Raw genomic sequence first — 18,353 nt, 5'->3', positions numbered from 1 at the left:
TTAGATGCAAATTTTACTTTTTTTCTGTTTTCTGTTCATGATGGAATTTTTTCCATAATTTGTTCTATGAAATTTTACATAAAATAAAGAAAAATGTCTTGAAAATTGAGAAGGAACACAAAATTTTATCATATCTAGATTATAAAAAATATAAATATAAAAATAATTTCTCTTTTTTTGCTTTTTAAGCAATAAATTTCTAAGCCTAATAAAAAAAATTTTCAAAAAAAAAATTAAATTAAAAGTGAATTGAAAATATAATCACAAAATTTAAATCTGTGGTATAAAATTCAACAATGGCAATAAACAGTTATAACTAAAGTCGCAAGTTTGGTTTATAAAAAAATTTTCCTGAATTGTTAAGCAATTTGTCTATGGTAGTAATATTTCTTTTTTTAAAGTTAGAGATCAATTGAAATGAAGCTATCACAAGACTCACAGGCGAGATAAAGTTCAGCAATGTCATTATATGGCATAACTGTGAAAACTGGTCGCTTATTACATTTTAACATATGATCATTTGCAAAATTGAGCATTTTCTTTTGAAAATCTTCAAGATTCATTTCAGTTGAAAATTGAATAAAGCAACTATCGCATTTGATAAAACCGGAAGATTTTTGTAGTGCAGTTTTTTGACAAATGGGACAAAAAACAACATCCTGCGATAGACGTTCTCCTTCTTCTTTTTCTAATTCTCTATTGTATTCTTCAACAATCCATTGTTCTATTATCAAAAAAAAAGAGAGTCAAAAACAAATAAGAATTTTTTTTTAATACCAATTCAGACAAACTGGATATTTTTTTTCTTTTTTGTAAAGAAAAGTCAAAATTATTTTCTAATACTTTTTTCTTAAGTTTAAAATAAACTGATCAACATGGAAAAGTAAATTAGTTAAACTTGGTGAAAAAATTTGTTTTCAGCCAATAAAAAAAATACCATTTTTAGAAATCTTTAAAAAACAATATTTCGAGGATTAAATTAATTTTCAGTTTCAATTACATATACATATAACCAGTCTGCCTAATTTGTAATAAATTTAGTCTAATTAAGAATTTTTATTTTTAAACACAAACCTTCTATAGCCATAATTTCATCTTCCATAGAGATAGTTTCTTCTAATTCAAGTAAACTCTCAAAAATGTTCTTCAATTCCGTTTGATCTTCATCCCAGTCGGTTGAAATAATTTCTTCGAATTCTTTGCGAACGATACCTGATAAAGTTTCTTGTACATCACCTGCAGAAGAATCAAGTCCTAGTCTACGTCCATTGAATAGTTGTCCTCGTTTTTCACGTAATCGTTCACGACATCTCTATTAAAAAAAAAAAAATTATTTCCAATTCAATGCTATTAATCATTATTATTATTCCGATCATGTAAACAAAATAGGAAAATTTAAAAAACTTCAAAACTAATCATAAATCAGAATTATGTGATTGTACCTAGAATGTCTGAAAAAAAATTTTGTGTTCAGCAGAGACTTTTAAAAATTTAGAGTCCTTTATTTTGAGTCTTTTAAATTTTAATGATCGAAGGAAAGTATATTTTTTTCTAACAACATTTGTGTTCTAATAATATACTGGAAGTTCAAAAAAATAAAATTTTAATTTTTGACTATTTTAAAATTTTTAAAGAGGTTCTGAAATATTATTTAAAAAAAGTGTGAAAAAAATTGTCGATAAAAAATAGTTAAAAATTTGGAGAAGAATTTATACAATTAAAAGAGATTAATTCAACTCATTTCTTTTTTTTCTTCTATTGAAAATCTATATGTGCAAGAGACTCTGGAGAATTATTTTAAAAAAACCGATCTGTCGATAAAAATTAGTAAAAATTATGAAAAAAATATAATTTTGAAAAATTTTTGGATTATAAATTCTGAATTAATCAAAAATGTATGTTTTTTAGAACCCACATGACAGAAAAAAGTGTAATAAATTCTTGCGATTATTTAAATTTAATGGGGTCAAAATAATATAAGGTGGTGCCTTCCCTTAAGAAATAAATATCATTATTTGAGAAAATTTTAATAAATCAAGATTTTGTTATAAAATTCAAGCAATTTCAAGAATTTCAAGATCCACTCGACACCCTGAAATAATTTCAATTCAATGAAAACCACTTATAAATATTTTATTATTCTTGTAAAAAAAATTTCATTTTTTTTCCCTTAAAAATCACAATGGTAAGCTTATAAAAATCAATGTTCATTCTCAAGAAATATATTTTTTAGATTAAAATTGAGATTTATTCTAAATACATTATGTATAATTAAAATTATTATTAATATTAACTTATATAAAATTCAATTAATTAGTTGTAAATATTTTAGTTGTATACCTAAATAAAATTTTTTCATTAAAGAATTGTTAATAGCATTTTTCTTTACTCTAAAAAAAATTATTTTTAAAAATTAGTTATTTCTTATTCTAGGATTTTATTTTGATATACAGAATTTAAATATTTTTTTACTTATAATATTTATTTTTTATTTCTTGAAAAATTTTCATTTTCGATTTTCAAGTTATCTATGTATGTTTTTTAATAGACATAATTGTATACATTTTTACCCTCTTAAATTTATTTATTTTAGAAATAATCGAAAGTTAAATATTTAAATAATGAATTTTTCATTTAATTATTAACTCGGAATTGAGTAAAGGAATTTTTTATTTTTAAGTAAAATAGTCAATTTATTTAAATTAAAATTTGAAGTCCATTTTTTATGGGTCTAATCAAAGAAATTGTAAAATTAAAATTTCTAATTGTATTAAGAATTTTTTAAACTACGATTTAATATATTCCCATAATTTTACTCAAAAATTAGATTATATATTCTTTAGATAAACAAAAATTTGTGGAATAAATTAAAAAAAAAAAAAAAAAGAAAAAAAAGAAAACTTAAATTTTTTCAACCGAGCGAATCAATTTATTAATCTTTTCTTAATTATTTAATTATGAAATACTATATATAATATTCAATATTTATAGAAAACAAAAAACTAACCTTTCTTAATACTTCTTGCAATTTAGGAGACCCATGCTTAATTTTATTTGCTGCTTCAATGGTTTTTGTTTTTGCACGTGCTGAAGGACTCAAAATTACATTTGACATTTTTACAAAATGCAATAATTGTATTAAAACTTGTTTAAAAAAACAAACTATTCGTCTATCTGGACAGCGATCACTGAAGTATTGTGGTATTGTAATACACAGAGCAGAGATATGAAACTATTTAATGGTCCTTCTACAATTTTATTGTCAAAGAATTTGTTTCTATAAAAATTTTCTTTTCGTTATTCGTGAAGATGAAAAGAAATTAAAAGAAGCAGTTTAAGTTTTAATATTTTGAACCAAAAATACAGGAAAATTCATAGTCGCAATTTCGGCCCTGAATAACCTTGGAAATTTACTAACATACCGAGGGTGACTAAAAGCTCATTTCGGTCCTGAGCAACAGTCATTGTCTACAACTTCAGATCTCTTAGAATCTGCAGCTAACTTTACGTGTAATATATGTTATTATTTGACATATGTCATTGTAGTGCAGGCCAGGGTATTTGTTATCAATTCTCAATTTAGTGTTTATTTTCAAATGACAATTAGTGAATGAAATTATTAACAGTGTTTTAGTGGAAAATATTGAAATACAAGTGAAAATGTGGCATCAGTGATGCGTTTAAAGGGAAAAAATAACGCCAAGTCTTTTCATAGCGTCTATAAGGTGCTTTCCCGTATATGTCGTAAGTACATTTAATTAGATAATTATACTCCTCAGAGCGGATGTAACAAAGTGGTCAAGAGTAATTATTGCACTTTTTTTTATTCAAGCTTTTACGCTGTTTACTTTATACACACAAAACAAAATTGAATGATCAGTTACGCTCTTAATTAATAATAATAAAAAAAATGTTTAATGAACTCTCCCTATATATAATAAATTACTCAATTCTTTACAGAATTTATAGACTCTAAAATATATGTAGATGAATCCAAAATTTCTTTAATTACTTTATTCTGTTTTATGAAACTTGGTTTTATGTGAAAAGTTTAATATCCATTGGACACATTATTTATTAATGATCCAATAATAATGTATTTATTATTATTTCGCTAATTTGTTATTTTATTATAGATTTTAATATTAATAAAAGTTCAATTACTACTTAATTTACATATATCAAGATTCTATTGTCAAATTAATTTTATTATAAATTCCAATTTTCATGTAGATTACAATAAGTATATATTTACGATATTTTTTTTAAAAAAAGAGTTTTATTATAATTTTTATTAAATATTTTTGATTTTGTTTTTTAAAAAATTATTCGAGTTTAATCAATTAAAAGAAATAAATAGGGGTCAATAAGTTTCAAGTGGATTATTGATTTCAAGTGGGAAAGAAATTGAATTCGTTTCATTGGATGTATTTATATATTTTTTTTCTATAAATATTCGAATTGAATAAAAAAAAAAAAAATGAGAATATTTAATGTTTTTGTAAATTATTAAAACTAACCTATATTAAATTTCTTATGAAATTAAATAACAATGTAATTAACAAAATAAAAACTAAAATTAAATTTTGTAAAATAATTTTCTTGTAATTTTATATTCTGTAATTTAGAAAAATAATAAATTTAATTAATTAACCGTATTAATTATAATAATGAAACAGGATTTTTTTTAACAAAACAAAAAAAAAAGAAAAGAAAATATAATTAATGTAAATTTATATTTCTAAAGAATAATGTAAATTTTGCAGGAGCCGTGGATAAAGGTCAACTCGATGGTTTCATGGCTGATGGCGCAGTTCCTCCATTAAAAAATGGCAATAATTCAAAAACAACTGGTTATGCGACTCAAAATAATAACGTTAAACAAACTACCGATGTATCGAACACGGTACAAACAATGGGTCAATACGCTCCAAAAATCTTAAGGAATTTACAAGCTCAAAGATTAAAAAATCAATTCACTGATGTTTGTCTTGTCGCTGGTGATTGTGTGATTCGAGCTCATAAATTAGTTCTAGCGGCGGGTAGTGCTTATTTTAATGCAATGTTCACTGGTGGATTGGTTGAAGAACAACAAGATTCTGTCGAAATTCATTCAGTTTCATCAAAAATACTTTCAATGCTCGTCGATTTTATTTACACTGGAAATATTGATATTACTCAGGACAATGTTCAGGAGCTTTTTGCCGCTGCTGATATGTTAGAATTGGAGGAAGTTGTTTCTGGATGTACCGATTATCTAGAACAACAACTTCATTGTTCTAATGCCCTTGGAATTTACAGGTATTTTTTTTTTTTTTACATTCATCTACTGGGAGTAATGTAATTATTTATTATGCTATTAAGAAATATTATTTTGTTTAAGGAGTACATAATGGTACTCGATTAGTGGTAAAAAAAATTTGAAAAATAATGCAATTTCTGCTAAAATATTTACTGGAAAAAATTAGAGGTGAAATAGTATTTATATCTCGTTTAGATTTATCATTTAAAATGATAAGACGTCAATTTTCAATAAGAATTGTGTATGCTAGGACAATAAATAAATCTGAAGGACAAATCAAATCCTTTTATAAAGTTGGTATATATTTACCAATTCCTGTATTTACTCACGGACAATTGAATGTTGCATTATCAAGAATAACATCAAAAATTATAAACTTAAATTACATGCACTAGGTTATTATAAATTTAGTAATATAAAATTCAGGGTTGCCACAAGTCAGGGAAATGTCGGGAAATTTAAAAAAAAAATAAATTTAAAATATAAATTTAAAAAATATTGAATTCTCCTTGAATTTATATTTTTTACTTTCAAAATATTTAAATCACTTTGAATTTTAAAGCGAAATCTTGAATTATTAAAATTTTAGAAAATATTGTTTATAGTTTGAAATACTATTAAAATCTCTTTCTTTTACAATTATTAGCACACAAAAATACGTACAAAATTTTTGAAAATGTATCAAAATAATTGAATTTCAGGCGATTTGAAATAGAAATTTTTTGTAAATTCATACTTTGATTTTTTCTATTTTTAAAAGATATTAAACTAAAAATTTCAAAAATAATGGCATTGAAGAATTTATTCAAAATTATTAAATAATTAAATTCTTTTTAATTAGGGTCAGTTGGGGTAAATGGGGACAAGAGGTTTTGGAGCTTAATTTACAGTTTTAAAATTAAGTTCAACGTCAATATTTTAACCTCAGATCACCTGCAAAAGGTTTTTGAGTATAGCCAAGCTTTTATATTGACAATTGGCAACAAGATAAAAAAAGTTATCACTCAATACATAAAAACTTGAAAATCAAAGTCTAACTGTTTCAGTATTTTGTCGAGCATTTCAAAGAAAACAGACTTAAAAATCATACCAAATTTTTTTCTTATTCCTTATGACTCCCGTAACAGAAATTCACTTGTATTTTTGATTTTTGTCATTATTAACCAAATTGACAAAAATCAAAAATTCAAGTGAATTTCTGTTATGGGAGTCATAAGGAATAAAAAAAAAATTTGGTATGATTTTTAAGTATGTTTTTTTTTTCAAATGCGAAACAAAATACTAAAATAAAAAAAAATAAAAAAAATTCAATTGGTTCAACTATTATATATCTACTACAAATTTTTTTTCAAGTTTTTTCATCCCTTAATACAGTAATATACTTAAGGAAACTTTTTTCTTAAAACTTTCTTAGAAACTATGCTGTCTCCATTTACCCCAAAATTTATGAAATTTCATAAAATTTGGGACAGTCAGTTTCATGCATTTAAAGCTAATTTAAAGTTTTTTCTGATGCATAAAATTAATCCTGGGAATGTAAATAACAACTTAAAAAAAATAAACCCATTTACCCCAACTGACCCTAATACTTAAGAATTTTAATTATATTTTTGAAAACAATTGAATTTTCGAATATTGAATTTAAAGAATTGTACGTAATTGAAATTTCGTAAAATTTGATTGAAAGCTTTGAAAAAAATTGAATTTTTAAAAAGAATAGAAAATAACAAAATTCGAAAATGTCAGGGTAAAACACAAAAAATTGTCTGGAAGTCAAGGAAAATTATAATGAAATTTTTGTGGCAACCCTGTAAAAGATTCAAAAAAGGATATAAAATTATTGCATGAAATTTTATAATTTGATTAGAAACATAAAAAAACAAAGATTGAAATATATTATAAAATATTAGAAATAATATTAAAAATGAAAAAAGACAATATTCATAATGGCAACTATAATATAATTATAAATATGAAATATCTCCTTTTCGCCTCTCTATTTTGTCTACAAGACCTTTTTAAACTCTCAAATATAGTGGATATTACCATTTTTGCAAATTTGGTTTCTAAAAGGGAAGTAAATAATGTTAAAGAGAATCAAAGGAGTCTAAAATTAGGTTATTGGAAAACTTATAAAGGGTTTCAAATTTCAACTCGGGTATGTTGTAAAAATAATCAAACATTTTGAAAAAAAAATTACTTTTCAGATCATTTTAGTTTTTGTTTCAAAAAAGAAAGACAATTTAATTAAAAATGTTTTTGATTTAATTTGATTTGATTAAAAAAGTAAGACACATTTTGAAATATAATTTTTTTTATCTTTGTATACTCTACAAAAAAGAATTTCATGATTTTTTTCGAATTTTTTTTATCAAATTTTTTGAGATATAAATTTTTAAAAATTTCAGATGTTAAAAGATTTTTTTAAAAATGTTTTTAAATTTTAAAAAAATGCATCAATTTGAAAATTTTTGTTATTTAAATTGTAAGTTTTTATATAATTTTTTCGAAACTTCGATGCAAAAAATAACCGAATAATAATATACTAGATATTTTGCAATTTAAACATTAAAATCTTATTTTTAAAACTACACTGCAATAACTTGGTCTTTTTTAATTCTATATTAAATAAATTTATGTTTTTTTGTAATTTTACTCTGTAATTTAGAAAAATGAATCTAGGAATAAATTTAATTAATTAACCTTCTCATTTTATAATTACACAACGCTACCTAGTTATTATTTTTGTTTATATTTAAAAAAAACACTTATATGTAATGTTTTAATTATATTATAATTTCTTTAATTTAGTACTTTGGTACGAAATAACTTTTTTTTTTCTTTTTGTTAGCCCGTATATATGTACATAAATAAATAAATAAAACCGTTGGTATCCTTTGATATTTTTTGAATATATTTAAAAACATTTTGAGAATTTTACAATTTTACACAATTTTTATTTTTAGATTTGCCGAAGCACACAATAGTTCAAATCTTTTGGAGACTGCCTTACGCTTTATTCAAGTCAATTTTCCTCGAGTGTCACAAGAGGAAGAATTTTTGGACCTGCCAAAGGAATACCTCGTTCGCTTCCTCAGTAGCGAATATATTCACATCGATACCGAATTTCAGGTGAATAGAAAATTTAAAAATTTTTTTTACTAATTTTAATCTAAATTTAATGCTAGAAAGTATTAAAAACAGAAATATAATTTATGAAATTTTAAAAAGTTTTTTCTATTCGTAGGATAATGAAGATTAAAAAATTAAAAAATTTCAAAAATTTTTCTAGGTGTAGTTTAATACTAAGAAAAAAATTTTAATTTATATAAAAATATTATTAACATTAGTTCCTTTTTTTCTTCGTTTTTCTATTAAATTTTTTCTGTGCCAATTTATACATATGTGGGCCATTTAATTAATATAAGGTACCTTCAAAATAACATTAGCATTGTTTTACAAATATGTTTTCTCTGCATGCAGTTTAAATCTTATAATACAAAATTATTGAATTGTTTTACTATATATGAGGCATTTTACGTGTAATGTCCTGAGTTAAAAAATTGATTTCTCGAAAAAAAGTGAAACTTGGGGAAATTGTTGTCCTACCTGATAGTAAAATATGCCCAAAAAAATTGTTGACTTTTTTGAAATTTTGGGGGAGATAGAGGGGGTCAATTTTATCAGTTTTTCCTGACACTGCCTACTATTTGAATTTTTTCGGTCTATAAATGCAATAAAAAAGATTTTGGCAGGGATGCTTTTTGAAGGTTTTTTCATTCTCTTTCCAATGGTGAATTTCGTTTTTTCAAATTTTTGAATTTTGACCTTAATTTTCTATAATTAAACATAAATTTGCTATTTTCACTAAAAATGGTGCGTTTTTTTAAAAATAAATAATTGCAAACGAAAACTGAGGTTTTTTCCGATGTGTATATAAATTTTCAGAATGCTGATTTTTTTTGTTTTCGGGATATTAAATGTCAAAGATTTTACGTCCGCGCGCGCGGCGAGGCGGTCGACTCATACCGCGCCGCGGTAGCTGTAAACACTGGCGCGCGCGGACATTTTGACATTTAATATCTCGAAAACAAAAAAAATCGGCATTCTGAAAATTTATATACACATCGGAAAAAATCTCAGTTTTCGTTTGCAATTATTTATTTTAAAAAAACGCACCGATTTTAGTGAAAATAGCAAATTTATGTTTAATTATAGAAAATCAAGGTCAAAATTCAAAAATTTGAAAAAACGAAATTCACCATTCGAAAGAGCATGAAAAAACCTTCAAAAAACATACATGACAAAATTTTTTTTATTGCATTTATAGACAGAAAAAATTCAAATAGTAGGCAGTGTCAGGAAAAACTGATAAAATTGACCCCCTCTATCTCCCCCAAAATTTCAAAAAAGTCAAAAATTTTTTTGGACATATTTTACTATCAGGTAGGACAACAATTTCCCCAAGTTTCACTTTTTTTCGAGAAATCAATTTTTTAACTCAGGACATTACACGTAAAATGCCTCATATGTAGAATTTTAGTAATGAAAAAAAAAATGAATGAAATAAATTGTGAAATAATGAATGAATTTAATTCAGGTCTTCCAAGCGGCGTATAATTGGATAACACAGGATATATCGGCTAGAAGATGTTATGTTTTTGAAATCTTAGGTCATATAAGACTGCGACTTTGCTCTTTGGCTCGCCTGGAGCAAACAATACTTGATTGCAAAGATGCTAGTCTAATAGTGGCATTGCGATCAATTCAGAAAGACTTAATTTCCAACAAAGGCTGCCTTGTACCATTACACGCGCAGCCAAGAATTTGTGCTAAGAAAAACATCTTGGTTATCGGTGGTTCAAAAAGGGAACATTGTCCCGATAGTTGGGCTCGAGCTGCCGAAAGTACTTACGAAACTATTGACAAATACGACACATTTACTGGGTAAGATGTAATAATAATAATAATAATTTATTTTTCTCCATAGAAGATACTCGAAAATGAAAAAGTCAATTTATCACTGTACGAAAGTCTCAATATCGTGATTTAAATATTTAGATGAATAATTTTCTAACTATTTATGTTTAATTTGATATAATTAGTAGGTATATATTTACCAAAAATGTTATTAATTATTTTTTCACTTTTTCTTTGATTTTGACCAAATGAAAATTTTATTAAATAAAGATTTTGTAAAATGAAAATTCGATAAAATAGAAATTCGTTGCACTAGAAAATCTGTTATATAAAAATTAGCTTTATAATGAGGGTTTCGGTTGCCATCCCTGAATTATTTTGTTTTAAAAACTTCCCTCGTTTACTCTTATAATTTTCTTTAAATTGAATTCATAACTCTTTGTCACGAGTGTAGAAAATAAGAAATTGTATTTTAGAGAGTGGAGCGAAGTGGCGCCGATTGGAATAGGCAGAATTCTACCAGGTGTTGCATTATTAGATGGTAAAGTTTATGTTGTTGGAGGTGAATTGGAATCCTGTATAATCGCGAACGGAGAATGTTACAATCCCCGTGACGACGTTTGGACCTCAATCGCATGCATGGAAGAGCCTAGATGTGATTTTGGATTATGTGCCTTGGATAATAGTTTATATGCATTTGGTGGTTGGGTCGGTGAAGATATTGGACGTTCTATTGAAATTTACGATCCAATAACCAATACTTGGACGTTAGATGGCGAACTTCCAGAACCTAGATTTAGCATGGGTGTCGTTGCTTATGAAGGTAGAATATACAATATAATTATTCTTGTTATAAAGCTTTAATAAATTATAATCAATATATTGAAAATCTCATTTTCTCTAGGGCTCATCTATGTTGTCGGTGGATGTACTCACGTTAGTCGACATCATCAAGAAGTTATGAGCTACAATCCAGTTAATAAAAAATGGAAATATTTAGCTCCATTATTAACACCACGTTCACAAATGGGAATCACCGTTCTTGATGGTTACATTTACGTTGTTGGTGGTACTAATAAAAATCACGAGGTACTCACATCCGTCGAGCGATATTCTTTCAAAAAGGTAAATTATAATTATTCACCAAAAATATCGTTTTTCTGTTTCTTTTTATTTCGTTACAAAATGTAGCAAATGTAGAATTTTTTTGTAAATATTTCGAATTATTTTTGATCTAATTTACAAATTTCAAATGTCAAACAACATGAAAATTCGTTTATTAGAATTTAAATTTACTATAATTCTCATTACATAAAATGATTAATTGAGCTGCCGGATCAAAGAAGGGCACATAACTAATGTAATTTAAATGGATTATTTGCCCTTCTTTGATCTGGCAGTTCAATTAATTAAGAATATTTTCAGCAAATGTTTATTTCTTCTATTTTTTACTGATTAAAATTTTTAATAACTCCAATTTATTTTCTTCAAAACTTTAATTTCCGTAAAATTTATTTTTGACAATTATTTTATAAAATTTATATATTTGTATACCTTGAAATTTGAATGTAAAAGTTGAGTTGCCCGGAAAAAAGATTATTTTGACAGTTGGGGCATTCTACGTGAAGCGGACATCCCCGATCTTGGTTTGTTTTTCAATATTACTTTTAAATTACCCGGCAATACTTAATCAAGTTTTACAGATTTTTAAATAAAAATTTTTTTAAACAATAATAACTTTGGAAGAGTTAAAGTTGAAATTTTTAGAAATAATTGAATTTCAAAAGATTTTGTTAATTTTCAGACAATAATTAAATTTTACAGAACTAAAAATAATTTATCAAATAATTTTAGATAACATTTTTTAAAAATAATTGAATTTTCAAAGATTTACAATTTAGATTTTTGTAATTAATTGAACTTCAAGTGATTTTGCTTCCTCTCCTCATGAGGAAGCTTTGTATTCGTGAGGATTTTCGATTTTTTAAAAATGGGTTTATTTTTATCTAGAATGCATATATTTGAAGTTTTAAACAAATGTCCGGATGTGTTTGTGTGTGTGTGTCACAAAATCTTGTGTACAAATTATCTCTAATACACTTCGATGGATTGTTCTGAAATTTTATAGGCTTATTACAGTCATCAATACCTAAAATTAGACACAAGGATTTCCAAAAATATTCACATAATTTTTTTTGTCACTTTTTCAAAAATTCCAAAATACGTTTTTTAACCAAAAATTTTTTTACCCTGTAAATATAATTTTTTTTATCCAAAAAACTGATTTCTCGCATTAAAACAAATTGATTAATCTATATAAAGTCTATATTTTACTTAAAATCTATAAATTATATCAATTTTTAAGGAGGTTATAGGGATTGACTGAACTAATCAAAACAGAAACCATTATTTTATGATTTGACTTTCTCGGTACTGTGAAACGTCTGGCAACACCACATTACGTCAGTCGAGTTGCAAATGGTTGCTATATGACTTGTTTACTTTAATAAAACAATTATCCCTCTATTTAATGAACTTTAATTTAACTTTAAAAATGTATAATCAATTTTATTTATTAACTTTTATTTTCTTTTTAAATATAGCGTATTTTATACGTGCTATCAGAATGAACATTTTAAAATTTAGCGCGCAAAATTAACGTATAATATGCATGATCAAGTGTGCAACGTTGCCAGACGTTCTGACAGCTGTTCAATTTAACGTATAAAACGTGAAATATTGTTAAAAATTAATTTATTGCAGCTCCCACAAGAACCTAATAACACTTTTTTAAACAGATATTTAATAATTAAATATCTGTTTTGTATTAAAAAAAAGTTTCATCAATTTCTTAATGTTAATTATTTTGTGGTGAGTAAATATGTATGAAAAAGTACTTAATTCCCATAAGACACAATGTTAATTGTTAAAAAACAAAAACGCTTATAACTTTTTTCACAAGAACCTAGAGGTCTGAAAAATTTAGCTACATAATTTTCAAACATTTATCTAATAGTGGACTAGGTTTCATTAAATTACTAATGTTAATTCTATTTCCGTTATAACCTCCTTAATTTAAAAAAAAAAAATTTTTCGTATCCCGTGTGGAAAAGTGATGTGGGCCCCCAGCGGGGGCCCTTATGGATCGCCCTCATGCCATGAGGGCCGCATATGGATGATCCATAGGGGCCCCTCATGGAAACGACATGCTCATCGATGAGGGCGCCCGCATGGGCGATCCATGAGGGTGCCCCTACGGGCGCCCTTATGGGCCCTCACGTTTGCCCTCATCTTGCCCTCAAGTTTGCCATAATGTTTTTTAATCAATAATATTAATAATAAAAGTTAATTAATAATAAATAAGCTTAAGTTATGAATAAATAACATATTTATTTAATAATTATTCAATTTTAAATTAAATTCTTACTCAAATTGAATTTATTAATTAACGTTCTAATTAATTAACTGTCGGATATAATTAAATGTAATAATAAATTAATTAATTAAAAAATTAAAAAATATGTAATTTATGCATACTATTAACGGATATTTTCATTTTTCAATTAATTCATACATAGAATTAATGATTAAACGCAAACCTGAGAAATAAATAAATCTAACGCATGGGGGGAATCGAACCTACGACCTACGGACTATGAGTCTAACGCTTAACCAACTACGCTACGCACGCTACTTCAAAACGAATGCTAACTTCTTGATGCTATTTAAACTTGAAAAATACCTAACAAAGAAAAGTGCTTAACATCATTTAGTTAAAGTTAAGATATTAAATTATATTTTCCAATCAAATGCAATTTATAAAATATAATTAATTATATGCTTTATGATTATTATCATGAATCATCTCAGGTGAATTTTCAAAAAAGTGTAAATATATTTTTATTAAAAACGCGTTTTTCGTTGTTCTGAATCATTATAAACATTAATTTTTTGGTGATAAAAAAATATTTGATTTTTGGACTTAGAAAATTTTGCTAATCGATCATGAGGGCGATCCATGCGGGGCCCCTCATGGATTCGCCATATGGATCAGCCCTCATGGGCCCCCGCCGGGGGCCCCGAACTCTTGAGGGCAAGATCGTGGCTTTTTCCACACGGGTATTTTTTGAAATAACTTTTTTTTCATGAAAATTTTTAATAAATTTTGTCAAAACCGTATTCCTGGCATGAAAACGAATCGATTGATGTTTATAAAGTTTACATTTTACCAATATTTGTAAAATTGATCGCTATTTTAGTTGTAATCCTTCTTTTAATCTTCAATATAAGTATATCATGATGAATAATTATAATAAGAGAAATTTTTAGTGATTTCTGTTGATGAAGATTTTATTAGAAATCATATAAAAAACTTGAATTCTAAAAGTTTTTAATTGAAAAATGCTTTCAGATAATTGAATTTTCGAAAAATATTATAAAAATCATTAAAAATAATTGAAATTTTTTAAATAATTAAATTTCAAGTTATTTTGAATTAATAATTTTTGGTAATTTTATTTGCTAATTTCTTTAAAATTATAAACAATTATTAGATTTCAAAAAAATTTTAATTGAAAAATAGTTTAAGATAATTGAATTTGTAAAGAATTTCATTAAAATTATTAAAAATAATTAATTTAGTGAAGAAATTTAGTTAAAAATTTGTTAAATAATTGAAAAGAAGAAGTTCTGAAGAAGATCTGCATTGTATTTTAAAAAGACGTATTTTGTTTAGAAATTTTGTAAAAAAATGTAAAAAAAAGGAGAAAAAGTCACATTTTATTAAAATAACTCGAAAAAAGTCAGAAAAAGTATAATTCGTGGCCTGTATTACAATTTTATTGAAAATCCATTAAACAAAGAAAAGTAGGTGTGGATTTTGTAGTAAATTTAATGTCGTTTAACATCATGGTATTAATTTTGAAGATTAGATTAATTTTGATATTAGAAATTGATATTTTTTTCGATTATTGGAAGTGAGAAATAAAACACCAAATCACTTGTTTGGCAACGTTTCGGTGTCTTGGTTTGACACTATCATCAGGCCACTTATTTCTCACTTCGAATAATCGAAAAAAATATCAATTTCTAATATCAAAATAATGAAAGGAAAAATTATTTAATATTAGGATTAATGGTAACATCAAAAATTGAAAAACAAATTTTAAATCAATTTTTCGTAGACTGTGACCACTTTTAAAAATATTTAAAAATATCGTAAAAGATAGCTTAAATTATATAGATTCTGCATACCAAATTGTAGAAAGACATATCTTTAATCGTTTAAAATTTAATAATAATACAGAAATAATTCAGATAATATAAATTTCTTTATTGATGATTGTTCAAAATAAATTCCAAAATAGTTATATTAATTGATTATTTTATTAAGAAAAAAATACAAAAGGTAAAATATAATGGATAGATTCAAGAATATTTTTCCCCATTTATATTTTGTAATTTGTTATTTTTTCAGTTATTCAATTCTTACAATCAATAAAAGAAAAATAATATTAAAAAAAGAGAAAACAATACTTAATTTTGCAGAACGAATGGACAACTGTCGCTCCAATGAAAGTTGGCAGGTCGTATCCTGCTGTAGCAGCGGCTGATGGACGCTTATACGTTATAGGCGGCGATCAATCACAAGAAATTAATTTTTACCGAACGCAAATCACCATTTCTACTGTCGAATGTTACGATCCAAATTCCGATACATGGCACGAGTGCGCTTCTCTTCCAACGAGCCGAGGTGAAGCAGCAGCGATAATCGCACCATTTTGATTATCATTTTTTTATTTTTCAACACAATATAATCATCGAACGTTCTTCATATTCATTTAATTAAGAGCTGTCCAACTTTTAGAGGCCTTGCAAATTTTAGGAATTACTCAATTTTACGAATACAAAAAATGAAAAAAGAAATCCTCCTCACGAATCTAAGAGTTTATAAGGTGTAAATAATATTTTAAAAAAACACACATACAGTCATCGTAATAGTATATTTTTTTCAATGCTTCGAGGAATTGAAAAATGCATAAATTCAATTTTTTAAAACATTATTTTTATTTTAATAATTTAGAGAACCTTTGCATGGAAATGTTTGAAAAATGTCAGAATTTATTTTTATGAAACATTTTTTCAAAGAATTAATTGAAAATCAGATAATTAACACATATCGGAAAATTTAAAACTCACTTTAGTAGTGGCTTTTAGTCATTTTTAATTTTAATGGATGAGAAAGTTATGAAAATATATATCATCAGGTTGGACAGCTCTTTATGAGAAAATAATAATTGGTAAAATACTGTGCAGCTAAAAATTATAAATAAAAATATTGATGGGACCGGAGATGTAAAATTACAGCGATTAGAATTTAATTCTATAAAGAATTGATTAAAATAATTGAAATTTTCATATTTGTTCGTTGTCAAGTAATGGTCGTCAATTTTTTTTTCATTTTTGAAACAAATTTTAAAAAACTTTCATAATCGAATTTTTATTTAATTAAATAATTTTTATATTTTAAATTAAATGAAATTATTATTTTTTTTTCTAATTAAACGTCTCTTGTCCCAGATTATTTGTGAAACGTCGAAATTCGCGAATTATAAAAAAAAAAAATTAAAAACATTCTTTCAGACTAAAGGAAAACTCGTATTTTTTGTATACTTCGAAATAACGTCGATTTTTAATAAGTTTAAAAGTATCGAAAATAATTGCGAGAAGAAATTGAGGTTATATAAATATATATATATATATAAATAATATGAAAAAAAATATATTTAGCTTTCGAACGTGTTCTTCCCCTGACGGTTCAATATATGTACATTTGTAAAACACTTTTTTCAAAAAAAAAAATGTATCTTCGAATCATTTTCACATATTTTTACAAAATCTCTTCATCCAAAAATATGTCAAAAAAAATATCTCTAATTCGAATAAAAAGTGTTATACGATTTTATGCATAAAAAAAAGAAAACAAAAAGTAATGAAAATTTGTACAAATTTGAACCAGTTTGGGAACAACTAAATGTCCATCAGAAAAATATCTGATTTTAAAAATAATGTTTTTTGGCTATGCAAATCGTCAACAACCAAAGTTACTAACAGTTAGTTAAGATATTATTATTATTATTATTATTATTATTATTATTATTATTATTATACTATGTATATTTAAACATGTTGTGGCAAGTTTAAAGAGTACTGAATCGTTATTGCAAATTTATTATGTATCTTTAAAATGTGCTTTTTTGATAGTCGCTTTTTTATAATCATTTTAACACACAAGTTTACTTGTGCACATATTCGAATTAATTATTATCAAATAATTAATTTTTTCATTAATTAATTTTATCAGAATTGATTTTAATTGTTCTGATTAGAGGAGTCTAGAAAGTAAGAGAAAAGCCGAAAGTCAATTTACAAAAAAAAAAAATTCTTATATATTTTTCTGCTGTTGTTAAAAAAAATTAACTTTAATACTGTTTAAACTCTGTTATATTTTACATTTTTTTGCATTCAATCTTTTTACTCTTAAAGAATTTTAAATTGACAAAAAATAATTTTTTAATATAATTTTAATTTAAAGACAATTACATTTCTTTTTTATTTTTGAAATTTCTTGTGTATGTGTGGGTGTTGAATTTTGAAGAGTTTGTGTAAAATTATGATAATATTAACTTTTGAATGTTATATATTCTAACGAAAATTGTTTAATAGCATTTGATTATGTTTAAAATGTTTGTCCGAATATTTTTCGCACTTATCTTGTTTTTAAAATTTCAGTCTCCACTAATCAGATAAGATTCTGAAATCTCAGATACATTTACTTGCCGTAAACTTTACAATACTTATATGACATTATATGAAGTGTTTTTATTATTGTAAAAATAAGGTTTATGTTAATGATACCTTCAGGTTATTTTCTTTTTTTGTTTATTTTTAACATAATATTAATTAGAAATATTTGTTTTTTTAATTTTTTTTTAACTAACATTCTTAGTTTTGCACCGAAAACTGAAATTTTCAAGTTAGAGGAAAAGGGTGTACTTCCGAAGTAGGGGTACCTCCGATCTTAATGAAACTTGGTATACTAACGTATTCTGGTGCGCTGATTACGAAAATG

The 18,353-nt window shown here is 25.1% G+C and overlaps 2 protein-coding genes across 2 annotated transcripts; one reads left to right on the top strand and one right to left on the bottom strand.

The window, feature by feature from the left end:
• Nucleotides 1-301: 301 nt before the first annotated feature.
• On the bottom strand, nucleotides 302-3,387 carry LOC127278980 (uncharacterized). The gene is made up of 3 exons (XM_051300996.1): nucleotides 3,008-3,387; nucleotides 1,075-1,312; nucleotides 302-724 (listed from the first exon to the last, which is right to left on the bottom strand). The coding sequence occupies exons 1-3, from the start codon at nucleotides 3,113-3,115 to the stop codon at nucleotides 402-404; spliced, it is 669 nt and encodes a 222-aa protein (XP_051156953.1). The 5' UTR covers nucleotides 3,116-3,387; the 3' UTR covers nucleotides 302-401.
• A 134-nt stretch (nucleotides 3,388-3,521) lies between these two features.
• On the top strand, nucleotides 3,522-17,431 carry LOC127278978 (actin-binding protein IPP-like). The gene is made up of 7 exons (XM_051300993.1): nucleotides 3,522-3,744; nucleotides 4,767-5,301; nucleotides 8,269-8,434; nucleotides 9,903-10,249; nucleotides 10,699-11,045; nucleotides 11,127-11,347; nucleotides 15,770-17,431. The coding sequence occupies exons 1-7, from the start codon at nucleotides 3,675-3,677 to the stop codon at nucleotides 16,004-16,006; spliced, it is 1,923 nt and encodes a 640-aa protein (XP_051156950.1). The 5' UTR covers nucleotides 3,522-3,674; the 3' UTR covers nucleotides 16,007-17,431.
• The last annotated feature ends 922 nt before the right edge of the window (nucleotides 17,432-18,353 follow it).

Source organism: Leptopilina boulardi, unplaced genomic scaffold, assembly GCF_019393585.1.
Source record: "Leptopilina boulardi isolate dan_hultmark-lab unplaced genomic scaffold, ZJU_Lbou_2.1 LbouV2_213, whole genome shotgun sequence".
NCBI lineage: Eukaryota > Metazoa > Arthropoda > Insecta > Hymenoptera > Figitidae > Leptopilina > Leptopilina boulardi.
Note: the sequence above shows the minus strand (reverse complement) of the source record. Positions and strands in the feature narration are given on the sequence as shown.

Bases quoted from the DNA above. Each gene is read 5' to 3' on its own strand.
- LOC127278980 (XM_051300996.1), bottom strand. From the start codon at position 3,115: ATGTCAAATGTAATTTTGAGTCCTTCAGCACGTGCAAAAACAAAAACC. The intron at 1,313-3,007 runs GTTAGTTTTTTG...TTTTTTTAATAG, and splicing joins TGCAAGAAGTATTAAGAAAG to AGATGTCGTGAACGATTACG. The intron at 725-1,074 runs GTTTGTGTTTAA...TTTTGATAATAG, and splicing joins TGAAATTATGGCTATAGAAG to AACAATGGATTGTTGAAGAA.
- LOC127278978 (XM_051300993.1), top strand. From the start codon at position 3,675: ATGCGTTTAAAGGGAAAAAATAACGCCAAGTCTTTTCATAGCGTCTAT. The intron at 8,435-9,902 runs GTGAATAGAAAA...AATTTAATTCAG, and splicing joins ACATCGATACCGAATTTCAG to GTCTTCCAAGCGGCGTATAA. The intron at 10,250-10,698 runs GTAAGATGTAAT...ATTGTATTTTAG, and splicing joins AAATACGACACATTTACTGG to AGAGTGGAGCGAAGTGGCGC.